The sequence below is a fragment of the Argentina anserina genome, chromosome 4 (genome assembly GCF_933775445.1).
Source record: "Argentina anserina chromosome 4, drPotAnse1.1, whole genome shotgun sequence".
In the NCBI taxonomy this organism is placed as follows: Eukaryota; Viridiplantae; Streptophyta; class Magnoliopsida; order Rosales; family Rosaceae; genus Argentina; species Argentina anserina.
In genome coordinates, this window is record NC_065875.1 from 17,150,954 (window position 1) to 17,169,214 (window position 18,261).

Here is an 18,261-nt window from a genome sequence, read left to right on the forward strand (position 1 = left end):
ATTAGTTAAGAAGACAAGTGGCAAAATTCAAACGACACGTGTGGACAAATTTGATGAGGCTGCCTTAAAGTCTTAAACGATGAGCTGGAGAGCACACCCAAACATGCCCCATTTTTATGTGGGGTCCATGTGATGCAGCTGGCATTGGCATGGTATCCGAGGTACACGCACTTCCAGAACCCCCTCTCAAATCCTGGGGCTCCCTGTTTTTGGGTCCCATCTCCTATCTAATCAAAAACCACCACTTTTTCCGGGCCGGGTCTCACCATGGATCAGGCCCATCTCTTTCATTATCACTATCATTAAACCTTGGAGATTAGAGGCTCCGTAACCCTAGTTAGGCTTAAAACTTGTGCTAGATTTGGGGGTGTAAACTGTATAGTGCAACACCAATCAAGGCACTAAACAAGTCCTAGTAGCAAGCTACTTTGGCATACTCATCTCTAAAGTTTGACCTACCTATTAGATATCTAAACATATATTACACTTGATCTTAATTAGGAGACCGAGAGAGATAGATAATTATTTTAGTATCGAATTACGTATTTTACGACCTAACTTTCTTCTCACACTTCTTCTAGTTTCAGGACATGGGACTGTTGATGGTTTCCCTTTGTTTGCTTGAATACTTGATGGTTTTTCCTTTGTTTGTTTGAGCTTCACCATAAGCACATCTCAAACTTAATTGTCACCAAACTACTACAAATAGAACGTCTAGACTATGGACTGATTGATCATATCAACTACTTTCATTCGTGGCTTCATCCGTATGTAACATTAAGAGCTATGTATTAGTATGTTCTTCACTTTTGTATTGGTGTATGGTATAGTGGTACTATTGACACCATGACAACACTAACTATATAAAGATTTGAGATTTAATTAGTACCATCTAGCAAAGCACTCAGAAGTTGGAAGCAGCATTGTTTTTTCAGGAGGAACAGGAAAACATAATCTAATTAGAATATTATCACAACTTCTATTGTGCTTAGCGTTTGAGGTCCTTCCTTTTCTTTTAATTAGCTAGCTACAAAATGGGGTTCCAAGTTTCAACAATCCAATCCGCCTTTTGACATATTAGTCTTCTACAATCCATGACATAAAGTCACAAAACAAGGAGATAATAGAGTTGGTAAATTGGAGAAATTCGAAAACAAAATCTTGATGCATATGCTCTGTAAATGGTAGACCAACCAGCTTGAACTATATCTCATGGTCTATTTACTTGTAAGGTTTAAATCTTTCTCCATTGATGAAGAAATATACATTTAAGGTCAGAATGGTGCATAGCCTTTCCCTCAAATACTAGGTGCATAATACTAATATACTATATTGATTTTACTAAATTACATACTAACTTTTCTCATCCTGCCAGTATACATAACTTAATCTTCTCCCGTTGATAAATTTCACTTAGTCCCATACTCCCATTACCAAATTGTCAGTGACAACATACAATATCAGAAGAAAAATCACCCTCGTAGGCACTATATACCATAGAGTTAAAACAAGTTCACTGTAGATGATGTATTCGCAATGGTGAAAATAATTAGTGTGCAGTTGATTATCGATAATTAAGTTAACGAAAACAAATTGTTATATTTTTGTTTAGAGATATTTATGCAGAAATGCTCAATGAATGAACTAAAGAATATGAATATAACCGGTTAGTGATTATATATACGAGTTTAAGCATATATCATGTTTCCTTTTTCTTTTTTTGTAACAATGGAGTGTTGGAGTAGCTAGCAAGTAGCAAGGGTGGATTGTTTGATTGGGGTCATATAGTTTGATTAGTTTCATTGATGAGTCGGGGCCAATGGCAATAAAAACTTGTGACACTCAATAGTGAATTGCACCACATGTGGTGGTGGTGCAACGGCGCAATTACTTAGACGCAGCAGCTCTATTATATCAAGTGTTGATAGCTAGGGGGTGGCTCAACATTGTACTTACCCAGCTGAAAAGCTAACAAGTAAATAGAAATTATGCGACTGTCGTTCTCAGCCTTTGATTCCCTGCCTTAAAACTATCATTATGATTTAAGACGCATAGTCTTCTTCATCACATCATAGTCATGAGCAAAATCTAGAATTGAATGCATGGCACTCGTTCTATTTTGTCTTGGGTTTGTTTATTTTTTGCTACACATGCATGTACAATATTTAGATTTTGTTATACATTTTAGTACGTTAGGGAGGCACACATTACATGATAATGTTTACCTTAATTCTGACCATCGACATAAAAATAATATGATTGAAAACCAATGAAAATGTAATCAATAGAATCTATTAATGACCTAAAATCACTGTTCTGATACACACTCTTACTATCAAGAAGAAAGAAGTGTTAAAAGAAACATTAATCTCTTAAAAATCACAATAAGAAATACAGAAACAAGATATTTCATGATAATCAACATAATAAAAATGACAACGCACAATTGAGTCGTTTATCCATTTAAGAGACATAAATTTTGACATCTATGCTAAAATGATTGATTTAGGACATGGTTAGATTCTTAGTTTAGCTGAAATGATGCAGACATTTACAGACAAAAAAAGAAATGGATTCCACTCTCAACCTCAGACTTGGCCAAATGATGTTTTTCCTAATTTTTCCCCCAAAGTTCAAACCATAGATCTGCCATCATTGATGGAACATCCTCACCAAGTCAACAGTCAATCCTCGCTAAAAATGCTCCAATCACTTTCTATTTCCCTTTTTTTTTGTAAGAGCCGGTGTGGTTACTCTCAAGCATTCATTAATAAAACGTCTTAATATAATGGGGAGGACATAAAGCAGAAACCCCGAACAATTAGTAATGAGAGAACAACTTGACTATCAGGAGCCTCTTCTAATTCTATGTAATCAAACATGCACCAACTAGCAAGAGTTGACATACCAGACATTTGGGCAATTCCATTTGCTTTACAAGAGTAACATATTAGAAAGTTAAAACTCATGGTGTTTGTAAAAATAACTAAACACATAAAGAGCAATAGAACATTTAAGATCACTTTCTTAATACGATGCCGCACAGAAAACCATCAAACGACACTACGTCTCATCCTGCCACTAGAAGATTGCGACCATTTGACAATGTCAGAAACTCGCCGCCGTCCTAGGCCAGACCCAACACATGAGGTGTTTAAACCAGACTAAACCCCACCTCGACCTACTAATTTAAAGTAGGAAATTATTGAAAACTGAAAACAAAATAAAACTAAAGAGAAAAACATAATCATAAATAAAAAAGAAACTAAATTAAGCCCAAAGAGTGAGCCTCGGCCCAAGGACGAAGAGGCAACAAGAGAGTCCATGCCGCTGACACCGTTTGTCCTACCTCCGAACACCCACCGCCGGACCACCAACTCGTCGGCCCGATCATGTCCCCAATACCGATCCTCTCAATTCGTCTCCGGATAATCACAAAGCCTAGATCGGGGCCAAGCACCCTAAATAAGATCTGAACCAATCCCACCACCACCGAACCTAAAGACCAACCAAAAGACTACTCCAAAGGTTGCCTCCAATCTGCCTCTCCATGCCCTTCTCCAGCGAAACCTTTCCTCAAAACGTCGACAGAAGCCACCCTCGCACCTCGGCGAAACAAACTCCAAGACCACCACACATTGGACACGAGATCCACCATTGCCGGTCCAACGACTATGCCAGGAAGGCGTGCCGCCAGACTGGGCACTCGTTCTCACAAGCCACTGCCGCTAGTTTGGGAGGAGAGGTTGAGAGAATTTTTTTTTAGCGGATCCAATAGATGATTGCGAGTCGTCTTTTTGAATTTCCCTCTTATAGATACAACAATTTAAGGTTGCAAAACATGCAGGAACCCTATCGTCCTTTTGTCCATCCATTTTCAAGTTTTTAACCCTCCCTTGTGTTCTGAACCAAATACAAAACAAATCGAGCTCTCAAACCCTATACTTCCCAATCCCATGAATTTCACATTGCCTCTTCAATTTTTGTTCAAAGTTCAGATTCACCGTGTGGTACAAAGAGAAAACATCGTCCGGCTCACTAGGGCCATAGATAAGATGTTTCTTGTGTGCGGCCGCTCCCTGTGTGATAGGGTTTGGTAATTTGATAAATCTGCCTTGAAGATTAATGTGACGATCAAATTAGGGTTCAAGCAAACAAGAACATCGACACAGAAAATGAGAAGTAGAAAAAATCACATCAAAATACTAGTAGACTATAGAATTATTGACAGCCAAAAATAGGGCATTACACTTGGTCGATCACTCTCCAAAAACCCCTCTTGATTAATATACTACTCCTTAGTAGAACAAAAATAAAGAACAAAGTAAATTTCACTAACGAAAGAGAGACATTGGGGGGAAGTTACACAAGAAACAAAGGTTAGAATTGCAATTTTTTGCCTACGAACTAGTTTTAATCTCATTATTTATCATTCTTCTACTACTTCCTTCTTCTTCATTCGCTAAGCAGATACAGAGCCATAAGAAAGAGCCATCAGTAGCACAGCCGCTTGTTCTTCTTCACCCAGCTTCTTTCGCTGTCTCTCCACCGACGATCTCTGCATCAACACCTCTCTACCAAGCGCCAACAGCCTCTGTTTCAACCCATCTCCGAGCTGCTTGTTGCTACTGCTCTTCTTCACCTTTCGATTCTCATCCGCGCTGCCGCTTCCGCCGCTTGTGGTGGTTTTGTTTATCCCCAAAATAGCTCTCCTCTTCTTCCGGCTTCTGATCCCGCACGCATTGCATAGCGACTGATAACACACACCAAAAACAGAGATCACAGATCAGAAACAAGATCATAACACGAATACGAATATCGAAAAGGTTTAAGGGAAGAGATCATCACCTTAGGGCCGGCCGGACCGCCTCGCCACAAAGGGGTTTTGGAGGTGCCGCAATCGAAGCAAGTCCTCTTCTGGCCTTCTTCCGATGAGCCTTCACTTGGGTTTTTGGCAATGATCATGTCGTCCGACTCTGATCCCTGCACAAACACACAAAAATCGAAACGATCAGCAACCACTCAGATCAAAACAACAACGCTCAGATCACAATAGAAGAGCTCTGTACCTGATCACTGAGCTTATCACACGGATCCAACATTTTGATCAACTGTTTCAAAGATCCAACAGACCCGGGTGAGAAAAACGAGTGAATCGAACTGGGTACACACTAATTTGATCGATACATAAAGCGGCGCAGCTCTGAGCAAAACCCTAGTTGTTGGTTCCCCGAGAAAACAGAGCAAGGAAACTAGATCGATCAGCTGGTTAAGCTGGCCTGGTTTCGACAAGAGGTGGTTTAAGAAAGACAAGAACAAATCAAAGTGAGTGATTCGAACTAGTACTGATCAGAACCAAACAGGAATCAGAGTGATTCGGGAAAACAGAGAGGTGGATAGTGATCAAAGGTTTCAAAATGAGGTAGGGTGAGGATCAAGAAGAGGATAAACACGAAAGGGCTAAAGCGGTGATGAGAGAGAGATAGGGTTATAAGAGAGTGAGAAGAAAGGTGGGAAGTGAAAGGGGGGGGCGCTTAAAAATTGAGGAATCAAACCGACAGAGAAAACGAGAAGCAGCCGCGCAGCAGATCTAAATTTTTTTGCCACTCTTTATATAAATGGGACGGGAAACCCTAGCCCCGGGAGAGGGGGAAATGACGGGAATGGCCCTGGGTGTAATTTTGATCCAACCCCGCCAAAAAGAGGTTTTGGCGGAATAAACAGAAAGGGCGCCATATCTGAATGGTGTGTCTGTCTCTGTCTCTTTCTCTCTGTTTTGTGAAAAATTGAATTCCCAAATTTTGAAGGGATGAAGGAGTAAGAAGAAATAATTATGGGAATGAATGATTAAGTGGGAAAATGAGAGAAGGACAGGGGAAAGGGGGTGAGTCAGAGATGATGAGGGAGGTTGTGCACCGTTTGATAGGTCAAACACAAAAACCTCATGGAGCCTTGTCATCACTTTGGGCAAAACTTGGGGGCAAATTCATGGTTTCAGTTGGCGGCAAAACCCAAAACCCAAATTTCACTTTCACTCTCATTCTCATTGTTTCATTTTTAACCTATTTTAGATATCTCTTTGGGACATGTGAAATTGTGAATTGTGATGATAGTCATGATCCCACCTCATGATAGTGATCCTACCGCTCGATTTTGGTATGGTTGGCGTGTAACATTAGAGTGTTAATGTTGTTACGGGTTAAAACTATCCAACGTGAGTTAGTATTTGAATTAAGCTTCGAAAATAGATATAATGTCTTACTTTTGAAGTACCGTTTGGAAACTAAATTGCTCCTACACAGTTTGTGAAATAAAAATTAAGCGATGTACTAATAAATAAGAACAAACTTAACATTATACAGCCAAGTGCGTCATAAACTTATGATTCAGCAAGATGTGATAAGATATATAATTGAATTACTATCTTTGGGCTAATGCATCAAATATTGTGAGGAAGTCTATCAACGACTGTTTTGGTAGCAAATTCATTTAAAAATAAATGAAACTATATAAGAATGTTTTCCCTTTATACTCCCATTAAAATTAATTGTATTCATTCATTTTCGAATTAGATTGGACAATTCCGTGTACCGTATGAATTCAAAATTAATGAAACCTTGTTTTAGAGATTGTCCCTTTATATTTTCTTCAATATTCGTTTTATAATTACTATGCCAGTTGTCGACTATGTTTCAATAAACGTATACTATAGTGTCTATACATATTCGAGAGATATAAATAGAAAACGAAAGAATTCGACATAAGGATACTGCATATTTTGACAATGAGAATGATTATTGTTACTATTGTGTTAGAGCAAAAGTGTATGGAATATAATCTTTGTTCACATCATGTAGATTTAAAGTACACAAGAATGTTCACAATCCCAAAAGAAAAACACGGAATTGAATAGAAAAAGATTGTACACAATTGCTCAGTAGCCCTACTAGTACTGCTCTAGTAGTTTCTACACCAAAGGCGGCGAGTGGCATTCGATTACACAAGTCGCTCACTACAAAACCACATCTCCAAGATTAGCTTATCCTCCTTTGTGTTCATATTCTCATCCCAAATCGTCCTTAGCATATATAATCACCCAATTGGATCACCCATTATATCCATGTCTCTACTTGTACTTGAATATATGACAAATTAAATATCTATCATAATCGAAACACATGTTTTTGTGACACAAAATGCTTCTGATATATTCCAAAGATGAGGAGCTTTGGTGGATGAGGACCTATTAGGTAGTCGTTCATAATCGACTTACGAAGACGCAACTTAACTCAATTTGGCCCAAGTGGCGCGTAAGCCAGCCAATTTTTTTTTAGGGGGCAGCCAAATTAAGCTAACAAATGTTTTTGGTTATAGGTAAAGTAGGTAATGATAAAAGTTTAGTCCCTCAAGCAGTTTAACACTATCTTTGTAGTCTCAATTAGAGACACTACCGCATACATTCTACATTTTTTATCAATCAAATTTTCTCGACTAATTGCACAAGAAAAGTCGTGACAAACATAGTAAAATGTTCATTTGGTCCGTCACCCTGTAAAAATAAATTCATAAATGCGCGACGAAAAGTCCCTGAAGAGGCTCGATCACTAATCCTTGAGAGTTCAGACATCCTTACCCGCATAGATATGGTGTTACAGATAGATAGAGGGGGGACGCCAAGGTTTTGGTAAAAGGAGACAAATATTTGTCAGATACTAATTTGAAAGGAAAATGAAAGCTCATGGGGCACCTTTGCTGTTTTGTCTCTCCGAGAAAAGAAATATTAACCCTGGACCACTAAATATTAACTCACTTGGTCGTATTGTCATTTGTTTTAACCGGTGTAAAATACAAATTTAACAGTGTTGGGTGAGTAATTAAATAAGTAGGGCAGATGCTAGCTAAGATAGCTCTGTATATTTTCAAAATTTCAATGATGTATATATCATTCAGCTGCTGACCGGCTCGATCTCCATCGCAGAGACAGTGAGTGACTGAAAGACAGTCAATGACTCACACATGCTCACCATCCAATTTATATATAAACATTTCAACTCTTCACAGACGAACTTGGACTTTTCATTGAAAACCGAGCTCACTGTGTCACTCTTGCTCCCAGTTTTTGGAGTACAATACCAAGAGAATGATGTCGTTGCTATATCGTTGATGGTCTTGGTAGTAAAAAAACGAGAAGTTTTGAAAAATGACCATATTTTGGTTAATAAAATGATTTCTAACCTTCTTGTTTGAAAAGTGTTGAAAATTAACCATATGAAAGAATAAAGGGTCTTTATTACTCTTCATATAGACTACTTTCTCTTTCCAATATTCTTTTATCAAAGCAAATTTTCATTCAATAAAACTAAAATTACAAAGTAATTACAGTACCCAACACAAGAGAATACAACTATGACAGATCAACTTCATTCTCACTCCGAAGAGGAGGGATTGACATGTAAATGGATTCGATAAATGCTGGACTGGGTAACTAGTTGTGTTAACTGGATTGGGTAACTAGCTGTGTAGCAATTATTGAGATATGGTCAATGGGAAACCATTAGGTGGGTCATCCTAGGATTTCTTGAAAATCATTAAAACATACTGATAATACAACGCACGGCCAATAGCCGGCGAAATTTTGGGTTCTTGTAATAATGACCCAACAACCTGAATCTAAACACTCATCAGAATCCACAACAACCACTCTACTTTGAAAGAGTAAGAACTTAATCTGATAAGCACATCCAAACACTACGATAATAACATAAAATAAAATAAATAAACACTAAACAAACTGACCCAAGAGCCCAACTCTTTGGCCCATAAGCAGAAACCCGACCCAACCCCCAAGCAACACTCAGTAGTCAGCTCCGCCCACCACCAGACATGTCGTCGACAAACATCGGCGATACCACAACATCTCACCTCGCCACTATGCCTCCATACTGTACCACCCCACCACCACTAGACACACCTCCGTCTGAAAAATAGTCGAGTTCCAATCACATATCAAAGAAGAAACACATCAGCTTCATACCTGCAATTAAATATATCTCCCACCATAAAACCGATCCAAGGAGCCGAAGTGAAGTCCAATACCGCCGCCAGCAAGCCCCTCCTCTGTCCCCAACCACAACCATGGTCGATCGAGAGGAGATAAGGTTAGATCTAGGATGATCCGTGCACGGATTGACGCCGCCATCCACCAACCCTTGACCACGTCTTTGCATGAAACCATGTCGCTAGCTCAGTCATCCATCCCCTCCCGGACTAGAACGCAGTGTCAGGATTGCCAGCGGCGCTTGGCCGAGAGAGGGCACAACGAAAACTTCTCTTTGTTTTAGGCGCGTTCTCTAGAACAACGAGTTTTGTGTGTTTTAACAATTGAATTCTTTCCAATATTTCTTTTCTAGTGTTTACTTACATCTCCTGATTTTCTGCCCGACCATGATTACGTCTACTTGTTGTCGTAGTTCTTATATAGTCAAAAGCGAAACACTATGTAATATATCATGTGTTGAATATCGATTTTAAAGAATGCAATTATTATTATTTTGAATATTTTAGGGTTTCATTTAGGGTTCTTCAAGAGTTTTCAAATAAGAGTAATTTAAATTCTCACTATGCATTCATACTTATATCGTCATCATGTTATAGGTAAATTAAAGCTTGCTTCGGCGGTATTGATTAAATTTGTGAGAAGTTGATTGACAATCAAGACATGAAACTAGCTATTTGAATTGTTATTCATGTTCAGCCTCTCATTGGGGATACTTGTACAAATATATTTGCATGCATCATATTGTGTTTCCTTTTCATTATATTGCTGAAATCAATACTGTCATAGCGTCAGTATAAAATTGCTGAAATTGTAATTCAGTTTAAGGAGTCCCCCAGTTTGCTTGTCTAATAACCTATAAAATTTACTTGAAATTATTTGTGCGTAGTTCAGTTCAAGGAATCCTCTCTATAATTGGACAATCATACTTTCTTGAAAGTAAAATTTCTTTTCATCTATACTCTTATAATCATGATCAACTTTGTCAACTAAAGTTGTGAAAATCACATAACCTTAGACCATATATTAGTTTAGAACAACTTCTAATATATAAGGGATAATATAGTAAATTAGAGAATAATAAAATAAAAATCAGAAAAAGAAAAATTTCCTCGAATTCCCTTTGTAACTTCTCAACGCCCACTCTTTTCTCCATATCCACCCACTTTTTCTCTAATAAGTAATTTTTATAAATGAATTGCGCACACAGTAGTGTGTGCTTTGTTGCTAGAATTATTTCCAGAAAGCAAGTACTGAGAAAAAACCACTGAAGCAATTGAATAACTTGAATGTATTTGTAATAATCATTAGAAGAAAACCAGTCAAATAGCCTCACAATTGAGACTGCTCCCTTGAGACTATGTATAACGTTAAATGAGTTTTCAGATATTGTATTAGTTTCTAAGGGTATTGTAATATTTTGGTTAAATTTCAATGAGTGAAGAAAAATTGGTTAGAAATCAATTCATTGACCCAATTATGGTTATTTTCCACAATTCCTCAAAATAAATGTCAGATGCCTAGTTTTCTATGAGAAATTTTATGTGCTATAGTAGTACCACATGGTAATATCCAGTGGTTTACCATTTCAATAACAATTTGACACGCAAGATTTAATCAGAAAAATTATATTTTAACTATTTTGTTAAAGACTATTTTAGGTTTCTTTCTAAAACCCTAAACCCTAAACCCTAAATCATCAATACACGTGAAAGTTATTTCACAAATAATAAAAATATGTTTGATTATAATTTTGGTGTAATAAAAATATGTATAATTTTGGTGTAATATATTTTAGGTAATGAGTACCACTAGACATTGTTACGTGGTACTACGGTAACATATAAAAATTTCTTGTTTTCTATGAATTAGTCTTCTTTGAATCAATTTATGAAGTGAAGTATGATCCCATGAACGCCATATAATTCGTAAATTTGATATATACGGCATTGTAAACTGATGGATCAATAATATTGACCTCATGTTACTTAAATTAAAGAAGTTTAAACTCAGTTTCAAGTTTCAAATCAGTCTCCACTTTGACCCTAAAAATAAATGTGTTCAAGAAAGCGCTAGCAAACCATAGGAGTAACCTATTCAGAACTTTAAAGAGACGTCCAAGGCTACAACCCATAATACAGCTACGCTAAGTCGCTAATATAGATGACCACAATTCACCTTGCACAGTTGCACCGCCGTCGTAACTTGCTGTTCGTATTTCTATGGTCATCTATATAGTTTAACTGCTAGTCTGCTATCATGGGATGCCATATCTCCCGAAAAGGTCACCAAAGTATTTGTCCCCTTTGCCCGGAGAGGTCTATAAATTAAGATCACCAAATACCGCTCACTTTTTTGACTCCCTTAGAAACTGTTGTGGATTAAATCCGCAAACGCAGATTTTTCTAATGCAATCAAGCATCGCAAGAAGAAGCAACTAAATACCCTTTCATGTTCTATAGTTGAAGTTGGAGCTCCCACTCTCCTACCTCATTTGCTTAGCCTCACGGCAAGTGGAATATCATAATCTTTGATTTTCCTAATTTCTCAAAACATTTCCAAATGTGAGACCAGAAAGAGCCGAAGTGCTTAACATAGGTTCTCTCCTAGTAATTGACTACCAACTCACTAAGAGGAAAACAAAAGTCATCCGGTAAAGGAATTCATGAGGCCAAACTCAACCTCCGGAGGTCACTAGATATAGCCGTGCTGCTTCATGCGTGACAGTCCCCCAGATAAACACATGACGGAATCACATCAATTAAGGAACAGAGACTTTACACAGCAAGGTTTCTTTCCAATTTTTCCCAGTGCTATCTGCCCAAATGGGATTGAAGCACCAAAACCTGAGGCTACCGGGTTCAGTTAAGACAGGTCTTGCAAGGCAGACTTGTCCCCCCAAAAAATATAAACAACAAACAAGCAAAATGGCAGGATGTTGGTGAAAAAATATTCAAAAAGACTTTTAACTTTGATAAAAATATTTCACAAGGTAATTACCAAAATACAGCTAAACCTTTCCCCTTGCAATACACCGGAAACTGAGTTTAACAAATCTATATTCACTCAATGAGGCAAAACAAATCACGACTCTGGAAAAAAAAAAACACAGTACAGACTATGACACATGATGAAAAGATTGAACTCGATGCTGCATTTGAGAAACCACCCTTCACTAGCATATTCGTTAAGGGACCATGTATATGCAACAATGAGCCACTACCGACACTTCCATAGTATTTCACGTTGGGATGCAGTGATAATCACCCCTGCCCACCAAACGTCATGCCATAATCAAACCGACCCCCATCCCTTCTTATTTGGTCATAGACTCGTATTAGAGTAAACAGACCGACCCACCTTGGCGCCTCTGACCACAATGGACACCAGACCAACTGAAACCAGACACAAGAGATGCCCCGACCACCCCAACTCGACCTGGACTTGACCCAACTTAACCCATATCAGGAAACTTCTGCTCCCCCATCAAATTGAAAGTTCCTGCACCTATGAAAATAAAAAAAGTAAATAATACAAAACAAATTATTTTGCCAAACCAAGCAATATTCACATAAGCACTTAAGGAGACAGCACTTCTTTCAGATAGGTTGCTTACCTTCAGCTAAAATTGAATCCACCAGCTGGAACTTGAGGCCCATTCCCACCAAAGTTGTAGCCTGGCTGAGTACTATCCCCAGCTGGTAATGTCTCATCTTCATCCTCCAACCAATATGTCTCGAGAATTTTAACAGCCTTCTCATAGATCTCGTTGTTGTCGTGAGTCTGCAGATTTTCAATCTTTTCCAGACCATCAGCCTCATCAATCAACTGTGCGTACACGTTGGTGCCACTGTTGCCCAAACTCTTTTCAGCTTCACCCACCTTCAAAATGTTCTCCAACCCTTCTAAGCAAACAGTCACTATTCTTGGATCAGGGCATACAAGGAGATCACTCAATGGTTTTATACAGCCTTCATTCACCAAGACCCTGACATCACAACAATGAGTAGAATTAATAAGCTGCTGCTGCTACTACTAAAAGGATCAACAGAACTACAAAAACAAAAAGAATGTGTGAATCACTCACTTAATTTGGTCATGAGTGCCACCAGAAGTAGCATTTGAGATTGCCCACGCAGCCTCTTTCTTGATCTCAAACTCAGCAGTTTGGAGCAAATTCACAAGAGGACCAATCAAACCAGCTTCAATCACGTACTGCAAAATGTTAAAAAGTAATGAGCAATAGCCACACAAGATAAATGCTAATTATAAGAAACGATCTCAAACACACTCAACAAGTTCAAAAGAGTAGCCAGCTATTAGCATTCAGAACATAAAACAAGAATCTAGTCAATTAGATATGTGCACATAGCCACAAAAAGTAAAAACACTTGGCTCAGACATGAAACCTAGACAAATCAAAAGCTAAAATCATAAGCCCAATACTAAAAAGGGAAATTTCCTAATTACAATCAATACCTGTATCTGTTCCCTGTTTCCAGCTGTAATGTTTGAGATAGTCCAGCAAGCTTCTTTCTTAATGCTCTTTTTATGATTATGTGTCAAGAGGCTCAGAAGGCAGGGAAGTGCCCCATTGGTGATTATACACTGAAAAAAGGAATGGCCCATCAATACCATATAACAACATAGTAGAAGCTTGATAGCACATATAATCATCATGTTGCAACCAGCAAAAGATGTGATTTTTATTTCAATTATCATCGTTTATAATCTTTATATAGACTAAACTTTTAGTTCAGAAGCACTTGTGAACCACATAAAGTTTCCATATTACTGAGATCTTAACTATTTATTTACAAAATAAACACGACAAATTCTATCCCCACTTGACTAAATAAGAAATAGATAAAACAAGATCAAGATCATGATACCTGAGTCTGAAGATCATCTCCAGTCACAATATTACCAACAGTGCGAAGTGCAGGAATTAAAACCGCAGGTGATGGATGTCTACAGCAACAACCAGAAGATAAAAAAATTAGACAGTCAAAATAATACAACAGAAATTTATTGAACATAGAGCAATAACATTAAAAACTCACAATAGAAGCTGCACGAGTCGCGGGCAGACACCTGCTTCAATCACAGCTTGAATTTTGTCATTTGTACCATCGGAGAGATATGAGAGTGCCCAGCAGGCATCTGTCAGGACTTCTTCATCATTAGAATGAACTAACCGCTCAAGAGCTGGAAGAGCAGGCTTCACCTGAAAATCAATGTACAAAGTTAGTAAAAGACACATACAATAATTAATCAAGTTTCCTTCGACACATAAAAGTGGATATTTAAATACACAAACCTGATCAAACTGAGGCTGTGGCTTTCCTCTGCAAAAGTTCGACAGTGTCCAGGTGGCATTCCTTAGCATTGAAAGCTTTGCATGCTCATTCAACTGAGCCAGCAACGGCATCAGGGCTCCACTGCTGAGAACTAGATCACGACATCTAGGAGAATCACCAGCCACGTTTCCCAATGCCCAAACAGCCTACAATTTCAGAATAATATTTCAGAATCACTACAACAAATACAATATCTTTGGCATCTCCTAAGAAAAAACAGACTACCAACAACTTCAACATGAAAAATATTAAGACATTTACCTGCTCCCTAACATCATCACTCGGAGAAGCAAGAAGCCTCACGAATATTGGTACTGCCCCGTGATCAATCACCACCTTGGTGTTGTCCGACGTTCCTGACGCAATGTTTGTCAAAGCCCAAGCAGCCTCAAACTGTACATTACAAAAACCAACAAACAACCACCACGAATCCTAAGCACAAACAAGCCAAAACAATAACAACACAGCACACAGATCGAATCCAAACCTGAAGCTGTGGATAATCCTCCCTGCTAAGGAACTCAACGAATCGCGGAACAACGCCAGCTTCAATCACTTCCTCAATCGGAGGGCTCCGTTCTACAAATATCAAATCATGACAAAGTTCAATAAGCAATACGATTAAACAAATTAAACAAACAACAACAATTGAATCAAGCCAAAAATCGCATGATTAATCTTCGAAAAACCCTAAGAAACTCAAGAATCCCTAATCATGTAACCTACCAATAGAAAGTAGCTTCCGAAACTGCGTAGTAGCTTCCAGCTGCAGAGCGCTCTCGTTGGACCAAACTCCGGCCACCATCGCCGGTAGAGTCTCCAACTGCAACCAAATCCAAAACCAGTACAAGATTCAATTACTTTACTCACAAAACAATAACCAAATAAACCGGAACCCTAACCCTAGCTGAATCAAAACCCTATCAATCTCGAAAATCGGATCCAAGAAGATCGGCGATGAAATTCTGAAAGCGAGATCGGTTTTACCTTCTTCTCGAGATTCTGCGGCTGAACGGAGGCCGGGAATTGCTGCGCCTGAAGACCTTCGCGGCGCTTCTTTAACAAGCTCTCCTCCCTCTTGCTCTTACGGATCTCGACCATGTTGTCCTCCCTCCGGCGACGGCCCTCCTCGGCGTCTACCGCCACCTTGTACCTGTTCCGGCGGACCTCGGTCCTGGCGTTCGGCCTGAGCGACATGTCGTATTCTCTTTTTCGGAAAACCCTAACTGAATCGAAACCCTAGAGATTTAAGAGAGCGTGGAGTAGTTGGAATGGAGAGAGAGACTGAGAGGAGACGGTTTTGGATCTTTTCTTCTCCGTTTTCTGGGGGAGCTTTAATAATACTGCTGGGTTACCTTTGGTCGGTTCTTTTATTTTCAAAGAGAAAATAATAATACGCCCAATAATTCCGTGTTTTTTTTTCTTGTTGGAAAAGAGAAATAAACTGTTTTAGGATTTTACAAAAAGAAAATAGAAAATTAATAAATTGATTTTTTTTTAGAAAATAAGGAAGAGACACCGGCCAACTCATTATTGTCTGTCATTCCTCTAATCGCATTCATGTAATCTCAATCAATTGAAATTTTTATACAAATACAAAATTATCGATTATTTCATTCGAAAATTGTGAGATTTGATAACGTTAGTCAACGATTTTATATTCGTATCAAAATTCCAATCGATTGCTTACTGGTTCATAATTTCACATTACTTACTAGTAAGTAATTGGCATAAAACTTAATCTCATCTTACTTACTAGTACGTTGATCATTGTGGTTGTTGTTGGTAAATAATCTTATCTTCTATTAGAATGTTGATCGGATGAACGTACTAAATAGTATTTCCATGAAGTAGTTACTCTTACTTCCTTGGCGAATTGAAAAGTTTTGTTATAAGATAATCTTGAGGTATTCATTGTGAGTTAGTAGCAAATCGATCAACCCTTCCAAATTAGTTTTCTTTTAGTGTGTACAATATTAAATTTTAGGCTATAGTTGTAGTTAGATGTATTTGTCACTACATTAAACAGGTTCACTGCTTTTTTAAAGACATGATCAATTATGGGACCTCAATTCTGGCGAGATAGTAATCAGGTTTGATGACCAAATAGTACTATGATGGCGGTATTGATACAATCAGGTCAACTGAATTAAAAGCTCTTTTCCTTTTAACCAGTTAAAAAGAGAAGGGAACCAATTTAGTTTTAAATCTCCTTATTGATCATCACTGGATCAATTGTGCATGCAAGAATGCAAGATCACACTGCTTTCATATATAAAGTAATTTCAGTAATTAGAGAACAGAGAGGGTCCAATTTCAAAGGTGAAACAATTAGTTCATCTCAGTTAGCTAGTTTAATCTTTTGGCCAGAAGAGAACCTGAGCCATTTCATTTTGTACACAATTTACGTCTGTATCACCAGACTTTCACAAGGTGGAGATGAAACTTGTGTCAAATGCTTCCTGTCATGAACTATTAATGTTTGCTAAAAGCTGCTTGAAGCACTAGTACTGACGGCTGCTCAGTCTGGCTTTCTGTGAAAATGGGGTTTTCCCTTGAAATGGTTGTTAGATGAGGTGAGATTGGTGGAGATGCATATAGTACAGCGGCCTCGATCACCTCTCGCCTGATATTTTCCTGGTCTTGTGAAATTCTCTGTGCACGCAACGCTGTCAAGTATAATCCGGCGGCAAGAAAGACGGTAGTCAAGGAAAACACTCCTGCTGCAGAGAACACACCTTCTCTGATCACAAGGCAACTCGGTTTTGGCCTAGACCAGTTTTTTAAATGGCCTGACTCCACACTAAGGCCAATCAATAGCAAAATCTCTCCAACAGCAAAACACATCCTAAATAAGTAACACAAATAATCACGATTGATATGTTAATATATGTTCTCTTGTTAGACAATCTGATATTTATGTGATCATGCATTCATACTATCAGTTTGTTCGACAATATAACAACGTAACATGCACGATGCAAGCGAAAAGACTAATTGAGATCATATGCATACCAAGCTGAGACGAAGAAAATGGCGGCATGCCATTTCAAAGACTTGGCAGAAGCTGAATCATGAGGCTCCCATGTAAGCAAGACTGAAGGTGGGGAGTTGGTAATTGCATACAACATGAAACCATGCTCCACCACCATGATTATTGCCAACCCCAAAAATGCACTGGCTGCACTCAACAAAGGTGTATTCCCACTACCACTATATACACACTCGTATTTTCCTCCCTTCCCTTCTTCATCAGTACTGCTGCTCAGCCATGAAACCTACATAGACATCATCAGATTTTGTGACTAACAATTCGAAAAGAAAATGTTAACTGAAAGAAGACACTAGTATCAGACTGCCATAGTACCCGAGAGCGAGTAGCTTCAGCGATTAGGCATAGAATGAAGCACAAGAGGCCACAAAGAATGGTCAGGACAATGAGAAAAAGGCCTGTTTTGCTACCCAAAGCGGAGCATGGGAGGCTCGGTGAAAGATCTGCATGTGTGACTGCCTTTGTCTTGGGCATTTTGGAGTCTAAAATTGATAGAATTCATGCAGAACAACTCAAGAAGAAGAAGGAGAAGAAATAAGGGAATATGGGGCTGAAGTTTTTGACTGGAAAAAGGGAGAGGGAATTGTAGAATAGCTTGGAGCAAAGGTTACTTAAAAGGATAAAGATTCGAGGGTTCTTAAAAAACTTCATTACAAAGTTATGGTCCTCATTTGTTCACATCTGAACTCTTTCCATTTGTTCAAAACCATTATATTAAGCACATACATCTCACCAGCTACAATTTGTAACTAAAATTAGAGGAAATTTTGATGCCTGTAGAACAACTTCAAAGG

The 18,261-nt window shown here is 38.4% G+C and overlaps 3 protein-coding genes across 4 annotated transcripts; all 3 read right to left on the reverse strand.

Moving 5' to 3' along the window:
• Positions 1-4,313: 4,313 nt before the first annotated feature.
• On the reverse strand, positions 4,314-5,551 carry LOC126791147 (GATA transcription factor 16). Its single transcript, XM_050517553.1, has 3 exons — positions 5,070-5,551; positions 4,849-4,983; positions 4,314-4,753 (listed from the first exon to the last, which is right to left on the reverse strand). The coding sequence occupies exons 1-3, from the start codon at positions 5,100-5,102 to the stop codon at positions 4,463-4,465; spliced, it is 459 nt and encodes a 152-aa protein (XP_050373510.1). The 5' UTR covers positions 5,103-5,551; the 3' UTR covers positions 4,314-4,462.
• Positions 5,552-12,060: 6,509 nt separating this feature from the next.
• On the reverse strand, positions 12,061-15,735 carry LOC126792601 (importin subunit alpha-1). 2 transcript variants are annotated; one of them, XM_050519011.1, is made up of 11 exons: positions 15,403-15,735; positions 15,142-15,238; positions 14,903-14,994; positions 14,677-14,808; positions 14,376-14,561; positions 14,119-14,282; positions 13,948-14,026; positions 13,535-13,663; positions 13,143-13,270; positions 12,672-13,043; positions 12,061-12,556 (listed from the first exon to the last, which is right to left on the reverse strand). In XM_050519011.1, exons 1-10 carry the CDS (start codon positions 15,610-15,612, stop codon positions 12,674-12,676), a joined length of 1,587 nt encoding a protein of 528 aa, XP_050374968.1. In that variant the 5' UTR covers positions 15,613-15,735; the 3' UTR covers positions 12,061-12,556; positions 12,672-12,673. The 2 variants fall into 2 exon arrangements, with proteins under 2 accessions (XP_050374968.1, XP_050374967.1); XM_050519010.1 differs by having other exon boundaries at positions 12,061-12,562; positions 15,403-15,734.
• Positions 15,736-16,770: 1,035 nt separating this feature from the next.
• Positions 16,771-17,950, reverse strand: LOC126791857 (uncharacterized). Its single transcript, XM_050518352.1, has 3 exons — positions 17,783-17,950; positions 17,431-17,693; positions 16,771-17,263 (listed from the first exon to the last, which is right to left on the reverse strand). Exons 1-3 carry the CDS (start codon positions 17,939-17,941, stop codon positions 16,891-16,893), a joined length of 795 nt encoding a protein of 264 aa, XP_050374309.1. The 5' UTR covers positions 17,942-17,950; the 3' UTR covers positions 16,771-16,890.
• Positions 17,951-18,261: the final 311 nt, after the last annotated feature.